We start from the raw sequence: 14,651 nt of genomic DNA, 5'->3' as shown, positions 1-14,651 counted from the left end.
GATAGATTATTAAGTTATTATAAAATTTTATCGAAATATAGATAAAAAAAATGACATTATATGCAAACCATCAGCATATTGCCGGATGTATTATGCAAATTTTATCACCAAATCTCTATGTAAGGTTATGCTATATGTTGCAAGGATATGATCAACTTATTATTCAACCATGGACACGAAGATATCATTTGATTCGACCTGCTAGGAGCCAAATAGCTAATAGCCAGAATCCACATAGTTTTAACTTATTACATAACTCAAAAGACATGTATGAACAAAAGTCCATACCAAGTTAATTGAGAAAAGAAATTCAAATCTAATCCATAGTCAGAAGACCGTTTTGGGCATAAAACTCAACCGAGTCAACAATCGTTTCTTCAAGTGATCTATAACGCCAGCCCAGCTCCTCTATTTTCTGTGATGTAATTTTAGTTGTATCCGTCGACTCGATAAATCTACCAACAAAATTTAGTCAGGCAAGATAGAAAAAAATGTATATGAATAAGCCTTAAATTTTGATTTTGAAAGGCCGGGTTAATACCATAGAAAATCAAAATATGATTTTGTTCTTTTTTATCAAAAAGTAATACACAAAGTCACTATATAAACTAATTCTTGTGTATTAAAGACCCTAAATTTGTCTAAAAAAATGTTCATACATCAACTACAACAAATTTGTTCTCATATGCCGAACCCTGTAGTGACGACAATTGTCGCAGCTATATATTATCTATAGCGAAGACTTATCGTTGCCATAGGGCTTGGCCAATTTTTTCTACGTATGCATCCTATATTTGATTTTTTTAAACATAATGATCTGCTAAGTCTTAAACCGGTTAAAACAAGACCGTATAAATTTATTGAAAAATGTTGGATGCCATATTAAATTTTGATGAATTTAACTGTAACAAGTCGTTATATTGTAAAAAAATAAAATAAAAATCAAGTACGCACATCTTAGTAAGCTTAGGGACTACAATATACAAAAATTAGTTTAATGAATTTTGTCGTGTATCTTTTACAAGTTGAGGAACTTTAATATTTCAAGAATAAGTTGTTGACTTTTTTGTGAAAAAAAAAATGAAATTGTATTGGTTTTTATAATATTAAAGAATTTTGATAATACGAGCCATAAAACAAAATTTTGAAAATTTTCTAAAATATGAAAGTGAGAAATTTTCTTTGGCAAGAGGGAATACAAGAGAAATTAAGAACTCACTTGCTCAAATTTTTGTAGTCTGGATAATGCATCTTGAAAATTTCTACTAATTTCTCTAACCTAATCTGATGGGATGTGCATATGTATCTTCCATCGGCCTCGGGCTTTTCATATACTAAAATCAGCGCTTCTGCTAGATCACGCACATCTACGATAAAACGTAGCCTCTTATCGACTTCTTTGTATCCTTCTGCACATACATAAATGCTATGGTTAAAAATGATTGATTGTAACAAAATGTATCAGATTGTCACCTTTTTGAATTGTATTCATTGAACTCAACATCTTGATTTTCTCTCTCTCTCTCTCTCTCTAATATACTCCTAAATGCATATAACTTTGCACGGTTTGATCCCTCAACCTCATAATAGAATGAACACTTATTACACATTTCGATACCATTGCTTCTTCATTTTTCATGTAACAAACATTAAAAGGCACATTTTGTATAAGCAATTAGGGGAAAGTTAACGTACAAATTAAATTAACATGATAATTGTGAGGGTCAAGTAGAGTAATTATAAATATACATAGTGTAATTATGTAACACTACACTATAATTATACTATGTTGTATATATAATTACACTACTTGATTTTCACAATTAGCACACTAATTTAATTTATATTTGATTCAAACCCCTCAGTAACTAAATGCATTATAAAAAACTTTACATAAAAATGAACCAGTTGATTGATTATGGTGGAATTGAGGAATGGTAAGTATGTTGAGTCAAATAGTTAAAATAGTAAGCTGCATAAATTTGTGAGAAGTGAGGTGTTCAAAATGTGTCGTGGCTCGCTTGAAGTTCGAAAAAAATCAGCTTGAAAAAAAGCTTATATCTAAATGAGCCGGGCCGGGTCGACTTGGTTTGTAATCGAGCCGAGCCCAAGCTACAGTTGGCACTGCTCGTAGCCCGGTCGAAAGTCGAAACCGGCTCTTGGCTTGTTTGATTGGTTCGTTTAAATTAGAACCCAAATCAATATTATTATTTTAAATTATAATATATAAATATATGAGAAGAAAACAAAAAATATGCAATAAAATCTCTTTTTATAAATTTTGTATGTGCTTGCTATTTTTTTTCTTTAATGTATCAATAATTGTAAAAACCAAACTATAAAATAAATATATAAATAAATAACGAGCCGGCTAGACGAGCCACGAGCTGGCTCTTCTAACAAGCTCAGCTCAAGCTCTAAATTTTTAGCTTGTTACCTACAATAAACTAGCCAATCCAAGCAGGCTCGTTTTAGTGAAACCAAAAGATGGCCATTATAAAAGTACAAACCTTTAAGAAGCTTGATAAGAGCCAAGCTGCTAGAATTTATTGTCTTCTGCAACATAGGCCCAACAACAAGAGTTGGGCACACTGAAAAAAAATGAATACCGTTTGATTTCGAGAACTCCCAAGCCTCACGTTCTGCTTTCGTCTTAGAAAGAGAATACCAATCCTGTATAACACAGTACAAATAGTTGAAAATGTTTCGGGTCAACCCATTGAACGCTTACCAAGTATTTTGATCCATTTTCAACCCATTAACCAGCCCACCCATATTCACACCTCTAAATATGCAAGAATGAGTGACGGGACAATGAGTGGAAGTGAATGCTCAAAATATGATTCTATGTGACACATTTGTACAAAATATTTTATTCTTGATAGTTTAGCATTATTTTTGAATTGCTATGATTTGTAAGCAAAGAAAAGTGAAAGTTAAAAGTTTTGTTTTTTTTTTTCGCACGCACATTAATTGATCGACAGAATTGTTGGTCAGACCAAAAAGTCTCGTCCACTAGTCGATCATGGGGTCTCGCAACAGCAGCAACAGCGGATACAGATGACACATACAAAACTTTCATCACATTTGCTTCACAACATGCTTTAAGTACATTGATTGTACCAACAACAGCTGGCTTAATCAGTTCTACCTGCAATAAGAGTAATTTTGAAGATTTTGATTACGGAAAGTCAAACTGAAAGGCCAAAATTACCTCAGGGTCTAGTATAGAAATATATGGAACGGGGCTTGCAGTATGAAACACACCATCACATCCAGTAATTGCTGCCCGAAGGGACTCGCCGTTTAGAAGGTCTGCTTTGAAAAGCTTTAGGTTCTCACTTGCTTTCTCTAGGTTCTTTAAATGAGCATATTTCTCATCCACTACAAGAAATCGTGATAAAATAACTTACAAACAAACGCACCCAGTAAAAGAAGTGTCTAAACCTAAACTCTTTCCTAAGGGAATAGAGAGGCATAAACCACAACTTAAGAATTCTTTATTTTTCTATCATATACAAAGCATGTCTTACAACAACAACAAACATATCCACTAAAATGTGGAAAATAATCTTGTTTTGTTCGTATGCTGAGTTTTTTTTTTACTCTTTTATTTATTATTCGAGTTTGATTTGGTTATATATTTATTTTGTTTGGCTAAGTTTTAGGAGTCTTGATGATTTAGTTTTATTTTTAGTGTAAATAAGGGTGCAGGGTTTCTTTGTAAAGTATGCCTTACTAATTGGTAAAAAACAAAAGAGTCCCGGGCCAGTTTTACCCACAAAAATTCGGTCATCCTTGTTCATAATTGTTCGCCGTTGAACCAATTGTTTCTAACATAAAACCCCACCCGCTGTAAAGCCATTGGTAGGTATGATGTAGGCAATCCATACCTTTATCACATAGGATGCCCCGAGTCAAAATCATATACAAACAATATAATTTACAACCACTCAAAAATCTAAATGGAAGCAACTTTGTGAAGCTACTTGACAAGTTAAACATTGCACTCACAAAGATTTTGATATTCAATGCCACAAGGATTAGTGATCAAGTTAACATATTGCAAATTAGGTTTTTGATCATTTACAAAACTGCAACACAATTCGATGAAACCTTTGCATTTTAATAAAAATAGAACGAAAATATATTAAAACTGTTATCGTTTTATGTGATTTTGTACCCAAAATGTAAAAAACTTCACATCTAGCTATATCAATATATCAATCAATCATGCCCAGTAAAATCCCACCGACAGCAAAGCTATAAGTAGGGTCTGGGGAGGGTGGGATGTAGGCACACCGTACCTCTATCCAAAGGAATAAAGAGGTGGCTTCCAGAGAGACCCTCGGCTCTAAGTACATGTGTATGAAGCAAAATAAAGGAAATCAAAGTTTAACATTTATATAAAAACTACTACTAATTATAATAATATTAATAATAAGATCACAGTTTAACAGCTATATAAAAGCTAATAATAATTATAATAATAATAATAATATATGTAAGGGAAATACCATTATGGTATGTGGCCTAAATAAGTTAAGTCTAAGCCCTAAGGTATTAAATTCTCTCTAAAAATCCTTAACTTTAATTCTACTTCTTCACGAATTCCTATCCTCAACCATGTCCTCGGAGAGGTTTAGGTCTATCAAATCATGCCTAATCCTCTCATCCCAAGTCAATTTCGGTCGTCCTCTACCCCTCCTCCCCTCTATAGTAATGTTTTCTACGGATCTAACAGGATTCGTCGTCTGTCTTCTCTTTACATGTCCAAACCATCTCAATCTCCACTCTCTTATCTTGTCTGCTATGTTCGCCACCCCTAATCTCTCGCGAAACACAACGTTTCTTATTCGGTCTAGCCTTGTGTGCCCACACATCCAACGTAGCATTCTCATTTCTGCTACCTCCATCTTCCGCACTTGTGCCTTCTTGATGGCCCAACAATCTGTTCCATATAGCATTGCAGGTCTAACTGCCACCCTATAGAATTTTCCCTTTAGTTTAGTCGGGAAACTCTTGTCGCACAATATACCTATGGCTGCTTTCCATCTACACCATCCTACCTGAACTCGGTGGGTCACATCACTGTCTAATTCCCCATCGCTCTGTACAAAAGATTCTAAATACTTGAACTTCGTTACCTGCGGGACCACCTGCCCTTCAATTGTGATCTGTGTGTCTTCATTGTCGTTTATCCCACCAAAATCACAGTGGAGGTACTCCGTCTTAGATCGGCTAATCTTTAAACCTTTTGTCTCTAAGGTTGTTCGCCACTCCTCAAGCCTCCTGTTTAGATCTTGTTTTTTCTCAGCAAGTAACACAATATCGTCTGCGAACATCATGCACCACGGGAGAGTCCCCTGAATCGACTTTGACAACTCATCCAAGACTACTGCAAAAAGAAACGGGCTCAACGCTGACCCCTGGTGAAGACCTACCTCTACAGGAAAGAAATCAGTATCCCCCACTGGCGCACGGACACTTGTTTCACTCCTGGTATACATATCCATAATTATCTCTATGTATTTCCTGGGCACTCTTCTACCCTCCAAGCACTCCCAGAGCACCTGTCGTGGCACACTGTCGTAGGCCTTTTCTAGGTCAATAAACACCATATGTAGATCACGCTTCTTCTCCCTATACTTTTCCATTAATCTTCTTATAAGGTGTATTGCCTCTGTGGTGGAACGCCCCGGCATGAAGCCAAATTGGTTGACCGTAACCTGAGTTTCTCGTCTAAGTCTACCCTCAATCACTCTTTCCCATAGCTTCATAGTATGACTTAGTAGTTTGATTCCTCGGTAGTTACCACAACATTGGGCGTCTCCTTTGTTCTTATAGATAGGAACTACAACGCTGCTCCTCCACTGGTCTGGCATCTTACCTGATTTGAGAATACTATTGAACAGAGTAGTTAACCACATGACTCCTTCCTCCCCCAGACACTTCCACACCTCGATGGGTATGTTGTCTGGGCCAACCGCCTTTGACCTTCCCATCCTCCTAAGTGCATCCTTCACCTCTTCTCGTGTGATCCGACGGCAGTAGCAGTTATTCGATTGTTGTCGTTGAAAGTTTGTGTTGTCATGTTCTTCTTGGAAATCTGTCCCATTGTTAAAAAGATTGTGGAAGTAAGTTTGCCATCTTAGCTTGATGTCCTGCTCCTTGACCAGTACATGCCCATCTGTATCCTTTATGAACTTCACCGGTCCTAGATCTTGCCTTCTACGCTCCCTGGCTTTGGCAATCTTAAACATAGCATGTTCCCCCTCTTTTGTTTCTAGACTTTCATACATCCGTTTAAAGGCCGCCTTCTTTGCTTCCGCCACTGCCTTCTTCGCCTCTATCTTGGCCGTTTTGTAGTTGTCCCTCAATTCCACTCGCTCCTCCTCATTCGTGCACCTCATTAGCTCCCTAAAACATCATTGTTTGTCCCTTATCTTGTCTTGCACTGCGTCATTCCACCACCAAGACTCCTTATGCCCACTTGTCTTTCCTGTTGTGACCCCGAGAGTCTCCTTTGCTACTTGGATGATCTTTGTCTCCATAGCTTCCCATATATGAGTTGAGTCCCCATTTAGTCGAGCCCGCGTATGCATCATGAGTTTATCCTTAAACAGTAGGAGATTTTCATCCTTCAAATTTCCCCATCGAATTCTCGGTGTACCTTTCTTCTCTCGAACAGTCACCTTATTTCTGAAGGCTATATCTGTCACTAGTAGTCGATGTTGAGTCACAACTGCCTCCCCAGGTATGACTTTGCAGTCCTTCCACCAACGTCGGTCTCCTTGCCTCATCAAAAGGTAGTCAATTTGCGTGTCGCGTCCGCCACTGCTAAAAGTGATTAAATGAGAATCTTGTTTCCTAAAAAAAGAATTTATAACTCAAACTACGTCTTCGTAAATATTTGGGGAACATAACTAGCTATGTCAACTGCAAATATTTGGGGAACATAACTAGCTATGTCAACTGCAAATATTTGGGGAACATAACTCAAACGTCGGTCTCCTTGCCACATCTAGCTATGTCAACTGCAAATATTTGGGGAACATAACTCAAACTACGTCTTCGTAACTAGAACATGAAGTTGAGTGGACTCAAGCATGATTAAGAATTGAAAACATGATATAAACCAAAGCATATGATTAAGCAACAGTTTCTTAAATTGATCAACATATACGGAGAAATGGTATGCTACTAAAGAAGAAGTTATATATGACTTACACGGGTTTCTGACGGTGCCATGAACAATGTAGTTCTTAGAGAGCAAGAGCCGCACTAACCACGATCCTACAAATCCTCCTGCACCTGTAACACACACGATTCTTCTCTTCTCAGTTGCCATGAGATTCTGAAACCTCTCTCTCACTGTCTATTTTCTCAATGCGCTAACGGATCACCGATAATTTTAGAATAGTTATTATGTTTGAAACTAATGTGCATAGACATTTATTTATAGCCGGTGTTAAAATCACACCTCTATTAGGTATGCACATCATTTTCTGTGCAAATTAATAAAAGTGAAATGTTGTTTGATTGTTGTACGAACTTCCGTGTAAAAGATACGACACACTAGATGTCAGTCAAATCTGCTATATAAAATGCTGGTCAAATCCGTTACAAATCATTATTAGAAAAAAAAGATATGATTCACGAACATAAATTCTAGTCAAATCCATTATGAATCAAAATTCTAGTCAAATCGAATATATGGGATAAACTAAAGAATATTATTATTATTATATTGGAAACTAAAAGAGAAAATTCTCAAAATAGCCCATTTTAGAGAGAGACGTCTAAAAATAGCCCATTTTTGTTGATTATTTTAAAAAATTTGTACTTGGAAGACACATTGGTAGAAGATATAAATTATTAGGGAGCAGGCCAAAGTCTTAAAAATATGTAGGGAGCAGATCAAATATGGAAAAATGTTGATGGAAAAGTCCATATTTTTTCAAAATATTTAGGGAGAAGACTATATTATTTCTTAACTTTTCTTCTCAAAATACAGTCTTCCAAGACTGTTTTTTTATGTTTCCTACTTGGGTCGTACATATTTTCAAATTCTAGAAAAATGGGCTTTTTAAAATTCTTCATAGGAGACGCATTTTATAAACATTTGTTCTTAGGAGACGAGATTATTGTATTTCTTCATATAACTTGGATTTATTCTAATTCTGTCCACTCCTGCAATATTTATTTAAATTCCGTCTACACCAGCAAGATTTTAATTAATAACTTTCTTTTCTTATTATATTTTTGATACATCTGTCTTCTTCATATTCTTCTTCAAACTCTCGAAGAGGCCCAGACTTATCATTTTCGAGCAAGGTACGGAATTGAACAATATACTCGTTCCGGAATGTTGAGATTATGTAGTCGTCGTGGTAGGAACCAATGAACCCGGAACACATATCCATAACTTCCACATGATCTCCCCTCTTAAACTTCATCATTTTGGATTCAAGAACAAATTAGAAGAGAAGAAAGATGATCCGATGATTGATGATTGAATGTATAAATGAAGAAGATGATTGAAAGTATAATAAATGATGAAGAACAAAAATATCCTATAAAACTATAATATCTGGACGAACAAGGAAGGAAATACAATAATCTCGTCTCCCAAGAACAAATGTTTCTGGAATGCGTCTCCCAAGACGAATTTTAAAAAGCTCATTTTTCGTGAATTTGAAAATATGTACGGCATAGGTATGAAATATAAAAAAACAGTCTTGGGAGCCTGTATTTTAAGAAGAAAAGTTAAGAAATAATATGGTTTGCTCCCTCAATATTTTGAAAAAAATTGGACTTTTCCATCAACATTTTCTCATATTTAGTCTGCTCCTACATATTTTTAAAACTTTGGCCTGCTCCCTCATAATTTATATCTTCTATCAATGTGTTTCCTAAGTACAAATTTTTAAAAATGGGCTATTCTGAAACTTCTCTATCTAAAAGGAACCATTTTGAGAATTTTCCCAAACTAACAAGGTTGATACCAAAATTCTACCATGGTATTAAATTGTTAATATATATTTGGATAAATTTTTTTACACCAATTATATATCTATCTATATATCTATTAAAAAAATTCATTTTGCCCAATTATTATTGATTCCATTCACTAATTTCTATATATATCTTACAACCTTAGAATTTATTACCATTTAAATAATTCAAAATTAAATTCAAAATACCTTTGTAACTGTTTTTGTTTCCCCTAAATTCTAACCCTAGAAATTCTTTGAAATTAAATCTCAGCATTATAACATAACAGTTACAGTGTGGTTTCTCTCTACGCTCCCACTCCTTTTCTCACGCTGATTCTTCTTCTTCCCTATATATAACTCCCATTCACAACATCTTTTTCCTTAAATCGTGATGCCCACCATCAATTCTTAGTCTCTTCTAAGTCGTTCAATTAACAAACAGGTAATGGTTCTTATTGCCTCTATTCTTTTACTTTTCCAAACCCTAAATTCAATCTTTTGTCATCGATCAATTAGCCAATGATTTATGTCGCTTACATTGTTGCTGCATAAGTTTCATATTTTATTACTTGTATTTGTTCTTCTACTGATTTTCATTTTTTTAGTTCAATCAGGTACATGGTTTTTAACAAACATAACATTATTTATGAGCACCAGGTTAGGGTTTCTTCATTTTCTAGCTCTTTTTTTTTAAATCAAGAAACGAATAAATATAGCATTATTCATGGGCATCAGGTTAGGGTCAGGATTGACTCACCTAATACTGGATAGGGTTAAGAAAGTAGAAACCGAGCAGCTCGCCAACAAATACCTTATAGGGTCTGGAAGGATGCTAATGTTGTTGAGCAGGTTGAGGTTACTCTTTTTAACTTCATTTGGTTAATATTATTTTGCTTAGAAATATACATTTATTTAATTTATTTAATGATAGGTTGATTTTATATTCTTAGCCCCACATGAAAAATAATAAAACAAGTTCCACACTCTTTGATCTTTTTCTAATGTAGCATTTTATGTTGGTCATAAACTTCCTGATGTGTGCTATTTTGATATAGTCTTCAATTAAAATGCTTTTTAGTTAACTAAACATGATTAAACAGGATTTTATCAATATAACTATCTGAATTTTCTAATATTCGATTACTTACGGCCTACCAAGAGACTTCAGGTATGATCTTGGCCTAGGTAAGCATTATTAATCATAGTTGAAATTTTTTTAAAAAACCTAGAAACCATAATGGCTTATAATTTATGGGCTGAAAAGTTATTAGGGACAAATGTGATATTTTTAAGATTATAAGCGGGCTCCTTTTAATTCATGTATGCATTGGAAATAGTTAGTTAAAATGTCACATGAATATTTGAGAAGATAAGTGATACAGACGAACAATAATCTTGTATTATATCATTAAATAATCTATTGTAATTGTGCAATTGTAAAATCTTCAGGTTGGATTTATCATACTTGCAACGCCCTCCTTGTTCTAGAGCTCCATTATAATATATGTTGTATATAAACAACAAAAAGTTTTTGTTGCAACTGAAAATTCGGTTTAAAAAAAAACAAAAAATTAGCCGTCGGTTAATGATTCGGTTCGGTTTTTCTGTTTGTTTTTTGGTTAATTTGGTTTCGGTTTGGTTAATTCGGTTTTCTGCTCACCCCTATATTCTACTATGTAATTTCATTTTTTGTAAGTTTATGATTTTCAATACTTTCTTTCCGTATGAATATGAATTGCAATTATAAATCATGTTGTCGTCTCAAAAACGTATTTAAAAACATCTTGTCATTTTAAATGACATGTGTGTACTCGACGATTTCTATATTTCGCCCGTGTTGTACACGGGTCAATAACCTAGTAGTAAACTAAAAATATTGATACCAAAACTCTACCATGGTATTAAATTGTTAACATATATTTGGATAAATTCTTTTTACCCCAATAAACAGATAATTGTCTAGGTATTCTGTATGGGATGACCCAAGACAGCCTTATGGAGCCTTAAGCGCCTCTAAGTTATCTCTAGTTTAGGGAAAAACCCACTCTCCCGAAGGCCCGCTGGTGGTAAAACCAGGACGCCCTCAAAGTGTATCTTCATTGAGCCACAAAGATCCCAGTATTTCTTTACTGAGCCACCCATACCTCTTTAAAGCGTTGTTTGTGCCCGGTCTTTCTTCATTACATACCCCCTTAAAAGTGTTGTTGTGGGAATTGAACATAGATCTCTATTGAGAAACCCAAACTTCCTATCAGTACACCACATTGGAAAGGATTTGAATAAATTCTTAATTGTTGGTATATAATCAGATAACAATTAAAATTGTTTCACACAGTATACAATAGTAAATTTTGTTTAAATTTGGGAGTAGTGGTTTCGCGGTCGGTCAAGCCGCATTAAAAGCTGCTTCAGGTAAGGTGGCAAAACATGAAAAGGCGTGTCTTGACAACCAACATGTATTTATTCCTTTTGCTTTTGACACTTTTGGTTTCCTCGCGCCTGAAGCTGTGGAGCTACTTACCCGTGTTCAGCGGGTCATGCATAGTAATGTTATGACTCTAAGATCAGCAAATATAGTTTTTAAAAGATTGGGTTTTGCGATTCAAAAAGGGGTAGCGGCGCAGCTTGTTGCCCGCTTGCCTTCTGTTTCGATGTAATCCAATAAACAATTAATACGGCAATTATTGTTTTTAAATTATAATATTATAGATAGAATAGAAAAGAATTAAATTAATTTTTATGGTTATATTATTTATAACGTTTTTACAGTTGTACAAAAACTTTTAAAATAATGATTAAAAATTGAGAAAGAGTTATATATGGATATAATATTTCATTACATCCGTTTTAGGAATCATACCACGGTATATATGTATATTTTTTTTTGGAAAATTCTCAATATGGCACTTTTTAAGAGAGAGAAAGTATAAAACGATCCAAAAATCTTGAAAATTTCTAAAATGTACCAAATAATTTGGACTGGGGCGACGCATTGGGAAAAAAAATCCTTAATATGACACGGCCGGCCAAAGTTTTGAAAACGTTGAGGGAGCATGATATATTTCCTTAATTTTCTTCTCAAAAGCAGTCTTCCCGAATGATTTTTATATATTTCCTACCTAATCAGTACAAAGGGTTTTGAAAAGATGAAGAATCAACATATATCATAAGATTTGGACGGACCCGGAAGGAAAAATATTAATCTCAGTCTCCTTGGAACAAATTCCTGTCAAATGCCTCTCCTAAGACGAAATTTAAAAAAGGTACATTTTTTAAGATTTTGAAAATTTGTACGGATCAGGTAGGAAACATAAAAAAAACCGTCTGGGAAGATTGCTTTTTGAGAAGAAAATTAAGTTAGAAAATATGGCATTCTCTCTCAACATTTTCTAAAATTTGGCCGTGTCCATCAACATTATACATAAATTTGGCCTACTTCCTCAACATTTTCAAAAATTTGGCCGATCGTATTATGTTAAGGATCTTTTCCCAATGCGTCGTCCTAGTCCAAATTATTTGGTCAATTTTGAGAATCTTCAATATTTTTGGGTCATTTTATACTTTCTCTCTTTTAAAAAGGGCTATATTGAGAATTTTTCCTTTTTTTAGCATAAACTAATTCATTTTTCTCTTTATCTGTTTTACTAGGGGGTGTATGAAAACCGTGTTCCTAAACATTACGCTAATCAATATTTCATTTACTCTGAATAAAATTAAACTGATATTTTAAATGATCAGTCATAATTGATTTTTTAAATAGCAATTTTGTATTATATAATAAATACGTGCAACCCGATGCTGAAATACCAAAGAGGACATTAACAACTTATGAATCAAAAATTGCATTCCTTTATGCAGGAACACATATCTGATCCAGTAGGAATCAAATCTATATTTCCACTGGGTAAGAGTTATGGAGTGAATCTAAGTTAAAATGATCCAATTTTCCAATTAGATCCGGATTAGTCCCTGCAAAGCATACCACCATGAGTCTCGTTATGGGAAGGACAAGATGGGGGTCTTCCCGTAACCACTCTCCGGCGTGAGAATAATTACTGTTCTTAGGAGATAAGAGGTACGAAAGTGATAAGAGTAATCAGGTGATTGTGAATGAATACCTAATGGTGATGATTAAAGTATTTATAGCCAGGAATGAAGGGAAAGAGATTAGTGGAGTTGTCTCTATCCAAAAGATTCTTTTTCTACCTGAATAGACACGTATCACGCTCTGATATGAGGCGACAGCTGGTGATGTGCATCCTTATTATCAGGTGTCCAGCAGTCTCTCTCTCATTGGCTGTATCACCTCTTGTTCTCCGTAAAGTCGGTAAACGTCTTTGTCAGGGAATATTTTAGCAATCTTCTACAAGGATATTGTTACAACCGTTCTCTCTTCCTAAGTAAGAATTTTTATTGTTTCTTTCTTGTGCGAGTTTTCTGCGGTCTGTGGATGTCTTCCACGGCGGGTGCTACTGATGACCCACGGGTATCTTTTTTGGGCTTGCTGGTCTTTTTACTACCCTTAGGCCTGTAAACGAACCGAACGTTCGGTGAACTATTCGTGAACCGTTTGGCGGGAAGTTCGTTTATGTTCGTTTATTTAATAAACGAACGAACATGAACAAAAATTTGTGTTCGTTTAATTAAATGAACGAACATGAACATGTTCTGTTCGTTCATTTATGTTCATGAACGTTCGTTTATGGCTGTTTATTTATGTTCGTTTATGTAGTAATAGAAAATAAAATAATTAAATATTATCTAGATATGTCATCTGCTTAAAGGTTTTATATTTGTTAATTTTTGTTCATTTAAGTGTTTTTTTTAAAGTTCGTTTATATCTGTGTTCATTTACATTTGTTCATACATGTTCGTTTATCTTTGTTCAGCTATGTTCGTTTAGATTTTAAACAAACGAACACAAATGTCTATTTTTAAATAATCGAACATGAACATAAATATTTGTTCGATTAAGTGTCCATGTTTTTTTTAAGTTAAAACGAACACGAAAATGCCATTGTTCGTGTTCATTCGATTCATTTACAAACTTTCATTATTCACATTGATGAATATATCGGTCTCAATCTCTAGGCCCTGTCGCTTTTATTTATGTTCGTGAACCGTTCGTGAACACATTAATTTCCTTAATGAACGAACATGAACATAAAATATCGTTTGATAAGTGCTCGTGAACCGTTCGAGAACACATTATTTTCTTAACGAACAAACATGAACAAAGCCTTGTTCGTGTTCGTTCGGTTCTTTTACAACCCTAACTACCCTACCTCTATAAGTCCCCCCCAGTCCATTGTTTCTTCCGCGACACATTCGTGCGGATTGAATTTTGGACTTAATACTCATTCTTGGGCGTGACCATTTCTGAGTTCGTGCTTGTGTGCGTGCTATAATTATTTTTGTAGACTGTAGGATTAAGCTTTTAAGGCTATGATGTGACGGTTTTGCCCTGTCACACCCCAACCTAAGACGGAAATGCCGGGGCGTGATCCAATTGCTCACAGCTCGAAGATACTATCGTAAGTATCAATATCTAATTAATTATTTTATTTCAATTATACACACACAATATTCATATACAACAAACCAATTCAAATAAACAAATATAACATGTTAAATTCATGTATTTTTGAATTG

General features: G+C 34.6%; 1 protein-coding gene across 1 annotated transcript; it reads right to left on the bottom strand.

Moving 5' to 3' along the window:
- Window positions 1-316: 316 nt before the first annotated feature.
- On the bottom strand, window positions 317-7,351 carry LOC143587304 (cinnamoyl-CoA reductase 1-like). The gene is made up of 6 exons (XM_077068629.1): window positions 7,231-7,351; window positions 3,215-3,384; window positions 2,969-3,151; window positions 2,511-2,673; window positions 1,220-1,409; window positions 317-455 (listed from the first exon to the last, which is right to left on the bottom strand). The coding sequence occupies exons 1-6, from the start codon at window positions 7,349-7,351 to the stop codon at window positions 317-319; spliced, it is 966 nt and encodes a 321-aa protein (XP_076924744.1).
- Window positions 7,352-14,651: the final 7,300 nt, after the last annotated feature.

Source organism: Bidens hawaiensis, unplaced genomic scaffold (assembly GCF_021521415.1).
Source record: "Bidens hawaiensis isolate Kalapana, Puna unplaced genomic scaffold, B.hawaiensis_p1.1 tig00035441_1, whole genome shotgun sequence".
In the NCBI taxonomy this organism is placed as follows: Eukaryota; Viridiplantae; Streptophyta; class Magnoliopsida; order Asterales; family Asteraceae; genus Bidens; species Bidens hawaiensis.
The sequence above is the reverse complement of the archived record's forward strand: the minus strand, read 5'-3'. Positions and strand labels throughout refer to the sequence as shown.

Excerpts from the sequence above, each read along its gene's own strand:
- LOC143587304 (XM_077068629.1), bottom strand. The coding sequence starts at position 7,351 with ATGGCAACTGAGAAGAGAAGAATCGTGTGTGTTACAGGTGCAGGAGGA. Across the intron at positions 3,385-7,230 it reads TGGCACCGTCAGAAACCCGT|TGGATGAGAAATATGCTCAT; the intron begins GTAAGTCATATA and ends GATTTCTTGTAG. Across the intron at positions 3,152-3,214 it reads TTTCTATACTAGACCCTGAG|GTAGAACTGATTAAGCCAGC; the intron begins GTAATTTTGGCC and ends CTCTTATTGCAG.